The 17413-nt window shown below is 34.3% G+C and overlaps 2 protein-coding genes across 2 annotated transcripts; both read right to left on the minus strand.

Moving 5' to 3' along the window:
- Positions 1–5613, minus strand: LOC108991808 (probable alpha-galactosidase B). The gene is made up of 14 exons (XM_018966199.2): positions 5274–5613; positions 4607–4766; positions 3841–4098; positions 3454–3628; positions 3119–3180; positions 2854–3017; positions 2621–2718; positions 1859–1917; positions 1631–1765; positions 1282–1535; positions 988–1147; positions 758–833; positions 604–654; positions 1–355 (listed from the first exon to the last, which is right to left on the minus strand). The coding sequence occupies exons 1-14, from the start codon at positions 5324–5326 to the stop codon at positions 135–137; spliced, it is 1926 nt and encodes a 641-aa protein (XP_018821744.1). The 5' UTR covers positions 5327–5613; the 3' UTR covers positions 1–134.
- A 1951-nt stretch (positions 5614–7564) lies between these two features.
- LOC108991818 (protein PECTIC ARABINOGALACTAN SYNTHESIS-RELATED) lies at positions 7565–16551 on the minus strand. Its single transcript, XM_018966209.2, has 11 exons — positions 16088–16551; positions 15169–15219; positions 14980–15070; positions 13698–13774; positions 12430–12518; positions 10727–10846; positions 9937–10053; positions 9682–9825; positions 9473–9596; positions 9184–9375; positions 7565–8440 (listed from the first exon to the last, which is right to left on the minus strand). The coding sequence occupies exons 1-11, from the start codon at positions 16382–16384 to the stop codon at positions 8081–8083; spliced, it is 1662 nt and encodes a 553-aa protein (XP_018821754.1). The 5' UTR covers positions 16385–16551; the 3' UTR covers positions 7565–8080.
- Positions 16552–17413: the final 862 nt, after the last annotated feature.

A 17413-nucleotide genomic window follows, 5' to 3' on the forward strand; every position in this document is an offset into this window, starting at 1 on the left:
TAATATTTATCGGAATTGGCAATATTGACTTAAGGATTAATCGAACTATCATTCATTTTCATCACAATACATTGTGTGGCTGCATTTGATACACAGCACAGACGACGTGGTCTTTTGTTTTGGTTGATGCTGAGCTAATCACAGTTCAGGACAAATAGGGCACAGCCATGGGCGTTTACTGCCATTGTTATAGACTGGTTTGTTAATCCAATGTCTTTTCCACTCCATACTTCTCTGCCCTTGCAGGAAGATCCATTCAAGTTTTGGACAGGAAGTGCCTTGGCTAGGTCCGATATCTTTGCAGATATTACTGTCTTCCGTGTGTTCAGGTTGAAAAAGGCAACATATATTTCTCCTGAAAAGGCAGGAAGAATAGTTATTGAATAGTGTGAAGAATAGAATATTGAAACCTTTTTTTTTTAATAAAAGTTGGGAGAGGGGGGTTTCGAACTCTAGACCTCTATTTTGGAGGCTGGGGGTTATGCCAATCAGGCCACAGGCCTTTGGCCAAAAAAAAAAAAAAAGGGTATCTTGAACTTGGAGCAATGTGCATCTACGAGGCTATTGGTTAAGAGTTATTTGTTTGTTGGGGGAGTCACATACCTCTACTTCCAGTTGCAATCCAAGAACGAGTTCCAACTGAGCTGACTTTAGCTGCAAGAATGATCAACTAATTTGAATATATGAAATAGAGTTACTGGAAAAATTGTCATTACATCAATCTATACAATAAGGCACAAAGTTTCAAATTTATCACCTTTAACAGAATTCATTGTTGCACACAATCCGGAATAGCCATTTACCAAGGTTCCATTAGGGTTCAACTCCCACATCTGCTAAGACTAAATGCATTAGCTTGCAATAAAACCCACAGGTTAATCAATGGTTAAAAGTATTTATTTCATCCTGGAAAATGACCTAAATTTCAAGTACATCTTTTGAAAATTCCATGAAATATAAATTTAGGGAAAAAAAAAAAAAGGATACCTGGTTCGTCTCCCATCTGCAAGGTGAAAATGCACCTCTCTTGATTTCCTTTGCAGTAAGCCTTTCATTTGAAGAAGCCCCCAAGCAAAAGTCCCTTCTGTCAGTTGATAATAATTGGAGTTTCCCTTGATATTTCTGTTTGTACGTCATTCTTTCATCTCTACATCAGCATTAAAAATCACAATTAATCTGTAATTCATACACATAAACAAAGGCTATAGTATTAGTAACAACAGGAAAACTACAATAACATATTTGAGACTATCAGATTGGAGAAAGATAAAGCACTATTACGATGCCAAAAGAGACTCTCCCTTGTATACGCAAAACATTGCTTGATTTTTTCTTTTAAACTTTTCTTTCCAGCAGATTTTTTCAAATTCTTCATCCAGAGCTTCAGTAGACCAGCCAATTGCTTCCGAATTTGAGCAGCTGGTGAGGGCCAAACCTTGTGTATCAGATGTTCTTACATCTATTGCATATCTTCTCGATTGATAGGAATGAACCTCATCTGTACCACGAGCCCTCGTGCCAGTAACGTAAGGAAACTGTACAAGCAACAAAATACTATGTTATGTTTGTATTGAGAAAATAAAAAGTTTATTTTTTTCAAGACTACATAGATTAGATGGGGTAAACATGCCTCCATGTTGTTTGAGCTAAACCAGTTTATCTCCAACAGGGTAGGATTTGTTATGACATTGTATGTGCTCTCATCAAGCTTTCTCACATCTCCTCCAAACATGAAAGGAGACTTGGCCATGGACCACAGAGTGACCTGTGAAGATGAAAAATGTAAGGTCAGAAACATTCGCTTAGTTACTAAGGCCGTAAAGAACCAACTCATATCTTTCTCCATACATATGTATACCTGAGTTCTTTGCTCATCTGGGTTGAGGTTACAAGTTCTGTGCGGACCTTCATTTGAACCTAATATTTTTTAAGTATAAAAGTTAATATGGCTTTTCTGTGTCTAGGCTCAAAGCTAAAATTAAAAATTAAGGGTAGGTTTGGGGGGTGAGATGAGAATTTTGTGTTTTGTTTTGAAGTTTAAAATATTAAGTTTTAATATTATTATTGTTTTGGGATTTGAAAAAAGTGTATTGAGATTTGAAAAAGTTGAATTGTTTATTATATTTTGTATGGAGATTTGAAAAAAGGTGTAATGATGATATGAGATGAGATGAGAATTTTGTGTTTTGTTTTTGGCCCCAAATCTGCCCTAAATCTAATAATAATTTGTATTTATGGGGACTTCAGGAATCTTTAAGATTCTTAACACACATGATAACAATGCAATGCTCTATGTGAATATAACATGTTTGGAGTAAAGAAACAATGGCGTAGAACTTGTTTTTGAAGCCATGCCACTTGCTCTAGACATACTTCTTTTCCAGTAAAAGTTTCCCCATGGACTTTGATGGCACCTGCTTTGTTTGTTAAAAATTACCTGACATAGACTTGAATGCATGAACAACCTATTTGACACTAAAAAGTTTTTTGTTAAAAAAGAGAATCACTGCCAAGTGATCTTAGGTTCATTCAATCTTATGAAATCCTGTAAGAAAGGGTCAAGAATTCTTCATTGGATATATGATATATGCAGGAAAAATAGCATGCAAATTCTTATAACCTGGATCAGTAAGCCATCCAAGTGGTAGCATATCCAAGTCAGGCCACGACTTCCCAAGCAGGCCCTTAGCTCCAATCATACTTGCAGTAGAGAAGTCCCTGATAAAGAATTAAGTAATATCATTTGGTATAAATAAATGACAGGACAAAAGAGCACCAAATGGAAAACAAACCATGATTGAAATGTAACCTAAACTCCAAAACTATAGAACAGAAACAGACGAGCCTTTTCACCTTGTAACATCAAAATGTGCCGCAACATCTCTCCATGAATCCCAATCATCCCCAGTTATCCGGTACATGTTGACAAGCCCATTCACATCCTTGGCCATGGCAGGGGTCACACTGGTTCCAGGAGACAATGAATACAATATGGGGTGGTCAAGTTGCTTCAGAACCTGGAAAGAGGAACACCTTTAAATAGTCAACCACACAAATTTTACACAAGTATTGCAGTTGTGAGAGGAGGAGGAGGAGGGGGGGGGGGGGTGCGGCTTACCTCTGACACAATGCTTATTTCATTTATATCCAAGTCATCGCCAAATACACAGTCATGTTTCACTGAAGAACAGAATCAATGAATATAAAAATCAGTGTAATACAAACAACTGAGCTACCAATATCAGGTGACTATCCAATTAAAATGTTTTTCTGTAGTCAGTGATGGATACGATCATTGATTGTAAAAGGTTATGATTGTGGTTCAAAACAGTGTCACACACATAAATCCTTGGGACGTCCAACACCTTCTACTCATACTACTGCTTGAGTATGTATTGTGGTAATGCATAAGGGCTAAGTAGGATAACATTCCATCAACAATAGTCAAATTACCAAAATCAATGCCCCACTCAGCATACTGTTCATAGAGTGACCTCAAGAAAGCTCGTCCAGCTCCCAACTTGGTATCTACACTCATGAAACCGTGTTGCATCCATGCACATGCCTTTTCCTTAATCCCTATATCTTTTGCAGTCCACTTCCGGCCAGACTCTTGATAAGCACCTCCCTAACAATAATGAAATAAAACCATAGAAGGTTAAGTAATGTTATTAATGCTGACCCTTCGCATTTTCCTCTAGTTTAATTAGATATTTATTTTGCACTATTTATGCTTTTGAGGATTAAAATTTTATATTGTGTGCTTCCTGGTTCGTTTCATAAGCGAACCATAATAAATGAAGCATCGTCTAAAGTGTTGGTGGGAGTGCAGAGCAATACCGAGATCGTGTCCAAGATAGGAGTGTTTGCATTTACTGCCTGTGTACTTATTCCTCTCATAACATGAATTCCAAACTTCAAACCCATGCTATGCACTTTCTTGGCTACTTCAGTGAACCCTTTCCCACCTTTGGAGGAAGGCCACCTATCCGGGTCGGGGATCATCCTCCCCCATTCATCAATTACATCAAATCCAAGAGAATCAGGGTAAGCACCTTTGACCTTTCTCCTATACCAAAGATAATCCACCACAACATACTGCATTGATAGAAAGAAGGAAAAAAAGCATTAATCAGTTTCATTCTTAGTAAACTTTTCAATCCTCATACTGCTAAATCAGTTAAAAATATGGGAAACGCCTATTTTAGTCTGTAAAAAGATATATGTAGTTCCAATTTGGTCCCTAAGATTTATAAAATTGAAAGCAAGTATTTAAGTAATTAAAAAGGCTGCAATAATCTTTGTCAATTTAACTAATAGAATTTGATAATATGGCACACTAATTTCTTATGCGGCAGCTAGTGTGACAAATGGAATTTCCAATCGGGGAATTTTTTTGTTGATATCACTAATCCATTGTGCATTTTATTTCCATTTTCAAAGAAAATAACAAAAGAGATTTGTTTCTATCGCTCTTTAATCCAAAAATATTTTTACCAACTCTTTGATTTGATTGCAACTTTCTAAACTTCGTGAACCAAATTGAATCTTTAAAATAGATGTTTGCCTGGTAAGACAGAAAAGGACTCAAATCCAGTATTTTTACCTCATATCCATGAGGGAGTAAACGGTTAGATATGATTTCAGCACTTTGCAGGAGCTCTTCTTCAGAAATGGTCCAACAAAAGGAGTCATAGGAATTCCAACCTCTAGGTGGGAGGCTGGCACGTTCAGGTCCCCCATCGGACAGAGTTTTAGACAATACCCTGAAATGGAAGATTGCTTTTGCCCATCATTTCTTCATAAAACCGGTAAATTCATTCACATAACCTCGAGACAGTCCAAACGAATGGTTTATAAAAATAAAAAATAAAAAGAGAGAGAGAGAGAGAGAGAGAGAGAGAATTGTTTTTCTCAAGGCACGAGTCACATGATGTTAACCTACACTAATTACTTCATACAAACACATTTTTATTTGCTTTCGGAACTCATACAAAGTGAGCTAATTTGTAAAGGAAAATTAAATGATGTTAACTAAAGAAGGCCTAAATGCTCGTAAAAAAAAAAAAAATTCAACTAAAAAATCCAAGAATTTAGCGAATATCAGCAACCACAGTCCCTCTCCCTCCAAACCCCAACTCCAACCAGTACATAAAAAACTCAAAATCGTCTACGATTATTACTGGAAATGAATAAAGGGATAGTTAAATCTAGGATCATCGACGCTTATCTTGCAAGTAGAGAGAGAGAGAGAGAAGAAGAAGAAGAAGCACCTTGGATTTGGAAGAAGGAAGAGTAGGAAAGAGATCAAAACGAAGAGCTTCATGCTTCACCCTTCGTGGGGGATCCAGCTGCTGATGACACCGAGTTCGCAGATATTATGTTATATAGACACTCGACTCGACAAGACAATGCCTTGCGGCATTTACCGTCGGAAACTAACAGAGAGCGTGACGGGTAATTGACGGCGACAAACAATGACGTTTTGGTTTTAACCATTTGAACTGGTCATTTCTTCTCATCTCCCTGTCTCTGTGTCTTGGCGATTCCTCCAAAACAGGAGAGGAGTCCAACTCCACTCTCTCTCTCTCTCTCTCTAATGCAATGGAAAACTACAATCAAGTCATCTTAAATTAACGAACACCTGGATATCAATCCTAACTAGCACAGCCGGCCCAACAGGTACTACGGACTAGAGGTCACTGCTCAGGATCTACTTTCCAACTTTCTGTAATTTTGAAAACTCTGACTTTTGGATAATTATTGAGAAGTGACAATCTCTTCCTCTCTGTCTATTACTTCTTTTAATAATTTTACTATATCTCTTCATTTTATTTTATTTTTATTTATATATATATATATACCGTTCATATATTTAATTTTTTTAATAATTAAGAAATTAATATTAATATTTTTTATTTTTTAAAAATGTTTAAACTTGTTAAAAAAAATATTTGAAATAAAAAATATAATTTGTACTAGAGGCGTGACCAATTGCAAGTCACTCTCTTTCATTTTTTTTTTTTTTTTAAATTCTGTTCATAATATTACAAATAAGAAAGTACTCTTTTTTTTTAGTGTCACGGTATGGCAAAGTGCCAAACGGCTTTAGAGCTCGGTAAAGGTTCTCCAAACTCTAAAGCCGTATCATGGCAAAGAGCCATCGTGTCTAACCTATCATATCATCATTAAGGTTTTTAAACTTAAAATCATTTAAATTAATCATTATAATTTTTTTAAATCTTAATATAAATATAATAAATAATTTAATTTTTTTAAATTTAAAAATAATAATAATAATAAATAATAATATTTTATTATTTCAACTTAATTCAATTCAATATCTAAACATAACTTAAATCTACAATATAAATAATCAAGGTTAGTACTGTTATTTTTAGCTTTTCATATTATAGTAATTTAATTTAAAAATTAAATTTTATTATTTAAATAAGAGAGGTGATATGCTGTACACAGATTTAAAAATATAATAATTTAAATATTGATACGCTGGATTGGCAGGGCTGGGTAGAAAAGATAATGAGTGGGAATCCCACCGTGGGATGCAATGATTGTCGCAGCTCGTAGATAAGATAATTACGAGCTAGCTAGAATGAACCAAAAGTCAGAGATGTATCAGGTAGAATTGTAGCCTTGTAGGGGTTTCACAGTACTGTTCACGAAAAATTGCTGTGTGGGTACGTACAGATTGGGAGTTGTAGTCGAAACCAATGTTTTGAATATCGGTCAAGACACTGGAACGAAATATTTCGGTACCGGTATCGTTTCGTATACCGTTTCGGGATAGTCGATATATTAATAAATTATATATATAAATATATATAACAATTATATTCTAAAATAATAGTTTATATATAAATAAATTATATATAAATACATACATACATATAAATTATAAATAGTCTAATCTAAATTGGGGGTCAAAAAATAAACTTGTAGTTTGAAAAAACGAAAAAAAAAAAAAAAAAAAAGCCGAAAATAAATAGGGAAACAAATGAAACACTTCTGTGGTACGAAATTGAACCTTCGAAATCTTGTGTTAAGTTTTTAAAAAATTTCTAATTCATCTCATTTTCTTTAATTATTATAATTTTTTATATTTTTTAAATAAAATAAAATAATTTAATTTTTTTTAATTTTAAAATACAAATAATATTAAAAAATATACTTTTATAATATTTCATTCAATTATTAATTTTATCTAAATTCATCTTTATCTAGAGTGCATTTAAATATTAAATTGAATTAAGTTGAAATAATAAAATATTATTAAGATATTATTATTTATTATTATTATTATTATTATTATTTTGAGATATAAAAAAATTAAATTATTTATTATATTTTATATTAAAATTTAAAAAAATTATAATAATTAATTAAAATGAGTTGAGATAACGAACCTTTAATCCTGGTAAGGTGTCGTTATGGCAAACTTCACTAAAAACTCTCAAATTCATATAATAATGTCCCACACGTCTATATCATATGTCATCAAGTTATCCAACGAAACTCCTAATGTAAAACCCGACCAAGAAGCTGCTTAATCAATAAATTACCCTTTTTTTTTTTGGAAAGTATCTGATCAATGATCATGTCATAGGAACATAAGTTTGTCGGCTTTGTTTACCATCTGTTCTTGCTTTGGGATTGTTCGTACATTTTGACTCCCATTTAAGAATTTACATGATTTCAAATGGTACATGAAAAAATATCTAATGTTTTGCGCCAACAACCGGTTAAAAAGATCCAACGTCCTGAGGTCAAAACCGCCCAGTGTCTTGCTAAAGATACTCACACAACAGGCAATCACAGAATGCGGATCCTCACAAGATCGAGTTAGAACATCATCCTGCTGGTTAGTACCTCCAGACTCCAGTGCACATCCAAATCTCCCCACCTCAAAGCTCTATTACTCACTCCCTGCAGATTTTTCTATCAGACGTTGGGCTTGAGACAGCTTGCTTTCCGAATGAGAATGCACAGCTTGTTGAAGGGAGATGGGGTACTCTCCACGAAAATCTCAGCGTCAAACATTCATATGTAGCAATCCTTGTGGTCAGGCCTTACACATGCAGGGAGTCAGGGGGTTCTCCCAGAGGTCATAGTTGGGAAAGGTCTCTTCCGGCAATCCGGTGCGTGTCTGGTGGGTGACAACCACGTCCTCTACAAAGGTTGCCCAGCCCATGTAGGGGTCCCCAAAAGACTTGGACATGAGCCCCTTGTCGGGTTTTATAGATTTTTGAAGGTGACCCATGTATCGGCGTGCCCCGATTATCAGTTTAGCAAAGTTCCCTCCGTGGGTCATCACAAACACATCAGACTTCAAGCAGACCAAGAAGTCTAGGGCTGCCAAGCTTGTCACATGCTTCCTGAAACCCACCAACTCCTCCTTAGTTGCCAACTCCTCTTTGGTAACCTACCATAAACACTCAAGATGAACATGTCATTTGAGAAGAGGAAAATGGAAGAGAACTCAACAGGAGCCTTCCCTTTTTCAATTCCATGACTATCTTCCCATGCCAACAGAAGCAAAAAGACCTTTTGCTGCCATGTCAGATAATGTCCAAAAACTTCTCGGTTTTTATATTCTTCCATGTTTAGATGGTGTATATAATTTTTTTATTATTATTATTATTTTTTTATTTTTACTTTCAATCCAAACATATTTAAACCCCAAAATAAAATTTCATTTTCCTTAAACAAATTTTTATTCTAGCACTGGTTTTCACAAAACAAAATAAAAAGCATACATTACAGACACATTAAATCCACTTGTACAAAAAAAAAAAAAAAAAACCAAATATATATATGAATAGTGCTATTTGAAGGCCTTTACACCATACACCATCCATGTGACATAATTTGATTTGTAGGATTCAAATTTTAAAATTTATCTTTCAAATCAAATTATGCCACATGGATGGTGTGTGGTGTAAATGCCCCCAAATAAAATTATTATTATTATTATTATTATTATTATTATATCAACACATCTCAACAAATGCTCAAAAATTGAAAACGTTTTTAATCCAAACAACAAACTTTTTTTCTGCCCTAAACTTTAGAAGTATAAAAAGATAATCATCATTAGGAATGGCTGCTGCTGCCCCTGCGAAAGGGCGTGGATGGGGTATATGAAAAAAATTTAATAAATCTTACCAAATACGGGAACATGTTCCTGAGGGAAGCCATCCTGTTATTTCCACCATAGACCTGCCCCGAAGCAACATAAATTTGAGTTTCCTTAGAATAGCCCATTGCCCGAAGAAGCACAGCCACTTCTCCGGGCTCAAGAGGGCACCGTCCTTCCTTCCGCTTTTGCAGGGCCAGTTGCCATAGATGGGAACCATTCTGCATATCAAATCACCACATGGTGAGAATCATGCCATCAATGCTTCTACTAACTTCTACTCAGAATCCTGACACAAGTAGTATCATTAGACTTCACCTTATACCGTCGAGGCCATTCCTTCTTCCGATATTCTGCCATTTTGGCTTTCTCCTCCCTTGTTCCAACAAAATCACAGAATGATAGGCCTACCATCCCTTTCTCGAACCGAAGATGAAGAGCCCTACTTAGGGTAACTTGTTAGTACAGATAGATACTAACAAGATGAAGATTACTTCAGCAAACTTTCAAACACGAATTTTACATACATGTAAGGATTTGAACCGCCTGTGCGGTTTCTCATCCTTGATGCCAGTAAATCAGCCATTTGCTCTATCTCAGGAAGAAATTTCAGAGCATGATAATTTACCCTGCACCTTAGCCTGTTGATTTCTGGAGGAACATTGTCATACCTGAACCCAGATGATTCGCAAGTTGTAAAATATCAATTTATTTGCACAAAAGCAGAACTGTTACTGCAGTACAACATAGATTAAAAATAAAAACAAAAATCCATGACTTACCCAAGTCGATCAACAAAAGGTTTTAGTGCCATTATCTTCTTCTCCTTGATTCGGGGCAGAACATTATCAATGTAAAATTGTGCTGATGCATACTTTGGAATATTTTTTACTGTACGTCTACAACAGAGTTTTCAATAAATACCAGTTGTAACCAATTGGCATCAATTAAATAAAGATAAGGTGTAGATCACAATAGCTGGCATCATAATCTATGACAGACATTTTGCATTCGTAATACCTTAACAGACATTTTGAATACTTTGGAATATTTTTTACTGTCCGTCTATATGTAATCACAACCTTTTCAATAAATACCAGTTGTAACCAATTGGCATCAATTAAATATCAAGATAAGGTGTAGATCACAATAGCTGGCATCGCAATCTATAACAGACATTTTGCATTCAATAATACCTTCGTTTTTTTTAATTGTTATATTTTTTTAACACTAGGATGCTCAGAAGCACCTTAAATAAACTATCTCAAAGTCCTATGGTTGTCGCAAAAGCCAGCATCAAATTCCATAAGAGTATAGTATTCCAAATGAGCAATTTCACCCAGAGACAATTTCACTAAGTTGGTGCAAAGGTATTATGTCAGGCTGCATTTTGTCAAGTGTAAAAGATCAGATAAGATGTGTTATAAATCCTAAAGAGAAAGAACACATGCTTTATTGATTGTTCTTTTTATAAAATAGAAATATTTATTAATAAGCGCAAAAGACTCAACTCAAATATATAGGGACGCATATCTAATGTATCTAAACCAGAAGCATGTGAAGTCATCAAACCTTATACTTGTGAAAAGCTCTGTTTTGTCGGTAAACCACTTGGGGATATCACGAACTATTCGCACATCATCCTTCAGGTAGTCAATGAAATGATCTACATCAAATATGTCTTCAAATTTCCTGCATAAATTTAAAAAGAAAAGCAAATATTGGTGGTCCTGATAAAAGGGAAAAAAAGGTTCCATGTAATGCCAATGAGCTCACAAACACAAGGATGAAGGATGAGATTGTGGGTTCAAGACAGGGTATGAGTGTAACTTATCAATCAATACACATTACCACCCACTACTCAATAGTCTCAATGAAGTGATAGTGTCTATTGGCCATAAATATTCAAAACAAATAACAGAATTTTCTCAAAATCGGCTTGCCTAAGAAATATACTATAATAACAGAATAGAACCATGACGACAAAAGAAATTGTTTAGATGTGATACGGAAGTAGAATTTTATAAATTGACAAGGCAAATGTCAACCAAGCAGCAAATAATTGAATAAAGGAATACCTATGGACGAAGCATGCACATCTCATTGTTTCATGTAGTAGAAAAAGATTGCCTACGAGACAAAATTAACATATGGACTATGACCTCCTCTAATGTGAATGACTTTAAAGTCCCCCTTAATTGCCAAAGGTGGTGATAAAAGAATGGATGATCATGGCAGCATCTTAGCCAATAAGACTGGTTGCGGTGAGTGCAACGTGAACAGTTTTGATAGTGTATTTTAAGGGTGTTGGCAAAATGAAATAAGTGCTGATGACACTAATGTCAGAAGCAGAAGACACGGCATTTGATAGTGGTTTGCATGTACGTATAAACACTTCCACAAATCTAATCTTTTGCCAAAACAGATGACATGGAATTCGAGGAACCAATTAGATTTGAAATCATGGATCCCTCTCCATCCATTTAAAGAGCAGAGTATCAGATTAATTATCTGCTTAAAGAATGATACTAAAAGGTACATGATTAAAACATATTTTCCTAATATTCTGCAGCCTATGAATGAGTAGAGATGACTGTATATCACCATGATATTTCAGGATGTATCAGAAACATGATCTGTTAGATATCTCACTAAGTTTTCCAAAATATGCAACTTCAGAATACCAAAAGATTACACAGTAAGGGCTAAAAAATAGTAGTAAGGGGCTTCCAAAGAATATGTGGCAAATACAGAAATTATATAAAGAGAAAGGTCATTCTGCATCTTGAATTTTATCATCCCCAATGACACCAGCCATGCGTCACAGACTCACACTTAGCGGTTGAACTATAAAGCTACTTAAAATGTGCCACATCACCCAATATGACTGTGGGTGATTAAAATCCAGCATGAAAAGTAGCATTGCTCTTATATAAATCACTGTATAGAGCAGGATTTGGAGAGAGCCAATGTTAATGCACCTACTTAGTGGTTTTTATTTACTTTATTCAATGAGAAATATTCTCATTGTTGTAATATGTGTAATCCTTTAAATGTATGATGCTCAAAAAGTTCTTCAATGATACAAATTTTTATGTATTTTATGGAACATAAAAACAAACAATTGAAAGAGAAATACTTTAAAGTTTCAATTTCTTATGGCATCTAATGAAAACAGGAACCACTATCTACCATTGCTTATCTATACCAATACCACTGTGTGAGCATATGGGTTACACCATAGAAATGTATAACAATATCAGCCAATGTCTCACGTTTGGTCTTTCCAGATCTGGTCTTGCTTCAACACCGGCAAAATAAGGCTGGCATTCATTATTTTAGCCACAGCAACTGCATTACATATCTGAAAACCAAGAAAGCTTCACTAAGAGTTGCAAGTTTATCAACCCTTTAATACATAAACACACATCAATGCTTTACAGAAAGCGTTCAAAGAAACGTCACCGAACAGAAATTAAAATTTAGATGGGGAATATAATATCAAACTTGTGCCTTGACATGCAAGTAACTAATTCAAAAGTCTAATCTTGGTTCGGATAGTACACTTCAGTTTAAAAGCTGTAGAACTCCATGCTGCTGAACTTCATTTGAAGAAATAAAATTTAGTTGTTGAAGTAGATTACCACAGCACACATACTACATATGCTTAAAAGTCTTTATACTTCAGCAGGACATTCAGAAGAAACCAATATATTCTGATAATGCCAGGAATCTTTTCCCATGATATAAATTAGACTTGAATATAATCATTGTAAGAAGCAGTGGAAAAGCTTTTTCATGAGCAAGTCACAAGTATCAAAATATTTAGAACCTATTAAATGCAGAAAATTTAATTAATCCAAAGACATTGCTTTCCATTTCCTTCTCACGACAGTAATTGAAGATTCATTAATTTATTTATTGCAAACCAATAACACGATGATCATCCTTTTGTTTATAATCGTTTGAACCTCTACAGTTAACTATTTCTATAAGATTTTTTTTTTAAAATTGTTTGGAGTTCATTCTCCACTTGTGATTCAGATCTAGTTGCTCCATAATCATGAAAACAAAAAAAATAAGATTTAGTTGCTCCATGTCATCATTCAAGTTATATCATAAGACAAGTAATTCCTCAAGTCTTGACTTGACCATGAAGGTACAAAAATCACATGGATATACTCCACAGACCAATGCTTATATTGGTGCATATAGTTCACTATAACTTCTATCAACACAAATATGCTGAATAACCATAAATACCCAACTCCGTATATTGGGAGGGGTGGAGAGAACTAAGTGAAAAATAAAAATATCTGTAAATTCCTCTTTTTGACAACTGATGTAAAAGTTGTACTTTGCAATGTCGTACAATATATTTTATTATTGCTTTCCCATGTACTTGGGCTTGCCTAGTTCTCATCAATTAAATTCTTATGTGCCGATAAAAAAATGACATACAATATGTGCAGATTGACAGCAACATAAATGAAAAAAGGAACTTTCTTTATTGGATTTCAATTTTGTAGAAATGAAGTCATACAGCTATTCTTTGTTGATTCAGACCACCCTCAGCATGAATGAATATATAGCCAGTTGTTTCATTTTCAGAAGGAGGATCTGCGAAAGAGCACAAAATGCTGCTTGGAGACAAAGGGATATAAATGAAAATAAAAGAGCTAAACTTGAAAATAACACTCAAGCATTTTGCAATATGTATATAAGAAGGTGGGAAGTTACTTATAGAAAAAAAAAGGTGGGAAGAATAGAATATCATCTAGATCCGTTCTAACAATTATTTTTTTTTTATTGGTTCCTTTCTAAAAAATAAATAATAAAAAATTAAGCACAATCTGGATTCAAGTGCAAATTTTAGTCTATTTATTCAATTCTTATGAAAAAGAGTACGAAGTAATCATCATCCTTTTATCCACGTCCAATCATACAATCATATACAACTTTAAGGAATGCATAAAGGAAATATATCATCATAACAGATATCCAGTGTATAGGTCCAAAAATATGTAGACAAGTTCTCTAACCAAGAGAAGCTCTCCAAAAAACAAAGTAAAAAGGCAAAGAAAATCCATTCACTCCAAAAAAGGGTGTTATGGCAGCTGGTGAATCCCAGTAATGCACTAAGGCAATAGATTCTTTTTCAAATATTCCATAGCCCCAAAAACACTAGATAGTCCAACTTAATTATGATGGATCACACCTCCTTGCTAGGTGTTCTCTATTGTATACATCCAATGCACTTGGCAACGCCAACTGATATTAATAAAATCTTTAGTTATCAAAAAAATTATGATGGATCACACCAAGGGTGGATTTACTACTTATACGGATGGAGTGTAAGGGCTTGTTTGGACGCATAGAATATCTTAGAATATTTGTGAATAGTAGTGAAATGGTTTGAATTAAGATGTTTTATTAGGTTTGGGGAAAGGTGAATAAAAATATTATAAAGTAAAAAAAATTGTATTTTTTTTTTTTTTTTGTGTTTTCTTTGGAAGTTCGGAAAAGTTGTATTGGGTTTTGTGTTTAGATAATGATTAGGTAATGATTAGATGAAAAGTTGTAGATTTAAAATTGAAAAATGTTTTGTATTTGTGTGATGTTTGTAAAGGAAATATCTAATAATACCTCAGTGTCCAAACTAGCCCTAAGTCTCACAGCAGATGGGAAAATGAAAAATTAGGAGTCAGTTTCCAGAATGAAACTATCCTTACTTCTCAATTCCACTAATATCCTTGTCTACATGGCCCAATGAAATGGAGAGGATGATACCTAACATACATTATTAAAAAAAAACTAACTGTTACCAGATATTCCACCATCACGGCGCTCAGCACAAGGCTTCCAGGATGTGGTGGCAGAGTAAGGATTCTCCCAGAGTGAAGGAACTTCCTTGACCTAAAAATAGCAATTAAGATGTACAATTAGCACAAACCAACAAGAACATATGAACAGAAGGAAAGAACTGACCAAATGAAGGTCCTTTCAAAACTTACATGTGGGCAGTGAAGAACAATGCCATCTTTTTTACATAAGTAAGGGGCATTCTACAATAAGTTGAAAGGAGAGTTAGTTGTGGAGATTATGAATGCAAGAACATATTTGAGAATATCAACACTAAATTGTTCTGAATGCAAGTAATTTTTACATTTCACAGCATTATCTGCACTCATGGCCTTTTCATTCATGATAAAATAATGCATTTCAATGCTTATGAAGGACGTTCAACAAGGAAACCCGAATAGCCAACATCAGAAAATAACTAAAAGTGTGGTATTAAACAAAACACAATCATTGACAAAATTTTACTAAATAAGACAATACATCTCATTTGAAGGTGCACCATAGCACATGAACCAAAACAAATCAACAAATGGGATAGTATACGACAGCTTTAGGTTCCATCCACATTCGGTCAATTTTCATGCTTTAAAAACCAACCCAGTGTAAAAGGCTGGCTCTGTTGAATTTATCAAATCCAATAATTCAAATGCCAAAGCACCCTCCTAAAATTACTGCAATAAATTTTAATGCAAACAATAATACAAAGCTTGATGCAGATTAGACTCCTAATCTCCTATCATCAAAATCATACAAAGTCAAAATTCAACTGAACTCTGACTCTTTGATGACGCAGAGTTTAAAGCACTACGAAGTTAGCACACAAAAAAATATATATAAATAATTGAAATTCAGTCAACGGTGCCTAATTCAGTCTTTTTCCTAATTGGGGTTCCATAATTCCATTCTTCTTTGTTTTCTACATTTTCTGAGCAACCGAAACACACACATAGATATTATAAAAAACACACACACACACACACACACACACACACATAGAAGGAAAACCGAGAATGCACGGCGATACGAATTGGATTTACAAAATGCAGAGCACCAGGCAATAAGAATACTAACCAATCGGTTTACGATCGAGGAAACCGAAACGAAACCGGCGAGAACAAGAAAAAGTACGAAGAGCAGCCAGATCCTGGAGTTGTGCAGAGAAAACCTAGCATCGTCGTTGAAGAAGGGGCATATGGACGATAAATGGTACCAGAAATGACGGTCTCGATCCTTCGAGGAGTGTCGATCGTGATCGTCGTCGTCGCTGGGATGATTATCGGGAGACAAAGGGGAGGAGACGTCGTCGCGCTTCATCGGAGACGAAGAAGCCCGGCTCCCGATCGAGCTCGAGTGCCTGAGCTCCACCATGGCTCGCTTCGGACTGAAAGCCAGCTCTGTATTTTGGCTTTTTACTGCTGCTTTTGTTTCCTTTTGGCTTACCTTTGTTTACTTCGGTTTCTGTCGCAGATAACCTGCTACAGTCCATGCGAGTTCAGATCGTGGAGTTCTGCATCTTAACGACTAGATATGTAATAACATGTGTATGTTGATGGTATTTTCGTCATTGAACGACCTTTTTGTTTTTCTTAATTTTCAGATAATAAATAGACGATAATTGGATGATCGAGGTTTATTCTGTCTGGATAGAGATCTATCATTCTAATGGACAAATCTGTGAACCGCTGCGTTGGCTTGAGTTCTTTTTTTTTTTTAAAGAGCTTCGCTATTTATATTTTATAACCTCTAGGATCTACACATCATACAATATAAATTATTTTTTTATTTTTTATTTTTTATTTATTTTATTCTTCTTAAAATAATTGAATTAATCTATTCATCATCCATATACTACACATTTGATAAGAGAAAAAAATTAGAAAAATAACAAAAAATGTGATGTGTGGTGTGTGAGACTTATGAATAAAAATTTTCTTTTTTTTAATTACATTAGAATAAGGCCCGATTTAATAGAGATGTTTTCATCTCATCTCAAATATTTTTCAATTTTAAATTTTCAACTTTTTCATTTACCGAATTATTACAATTTTTCTAAACTTCTAAACAAAATAAAAAAAAAAAATTTAACTTTTTCAAATCTCAAAATAAAAATTATATTTTAATAATATTTTAATTTAACTTTTTCTTCATCCTTTCTCAAAATCTCATAAAATATTTAAACATAAATTATTTTTAATTTATCTTATTTCAACTCAAATATTTTATTAATATTTAAAAATTATATCAACTCATCTCGTCTCAACTCATTATCCAAACTAGACTAATGTTAAGCAATCATTTCAGTCCGGTAGTATACCCAATGAAGGCCCCATTTTACGACAATAGCCCATTTCAGAGGACCCATTAGTTTGTGGAGAATTTCTAAGTAACATTTGATTT

The sequence above is a fragment of the Juglans regia genome, chromosome 13 (genome assembly GCF_001411555.2).
Source record: "Juglans regia cultivar Chandler chromosome 13, Walnut 2.0, whole genome shotgun sequence".
NCBI lineage: Eukaryota > Viridiplantae > Streptophyta > Magnoliopsida > Fagales > Juglandaceae > Juglans > Juglans regia.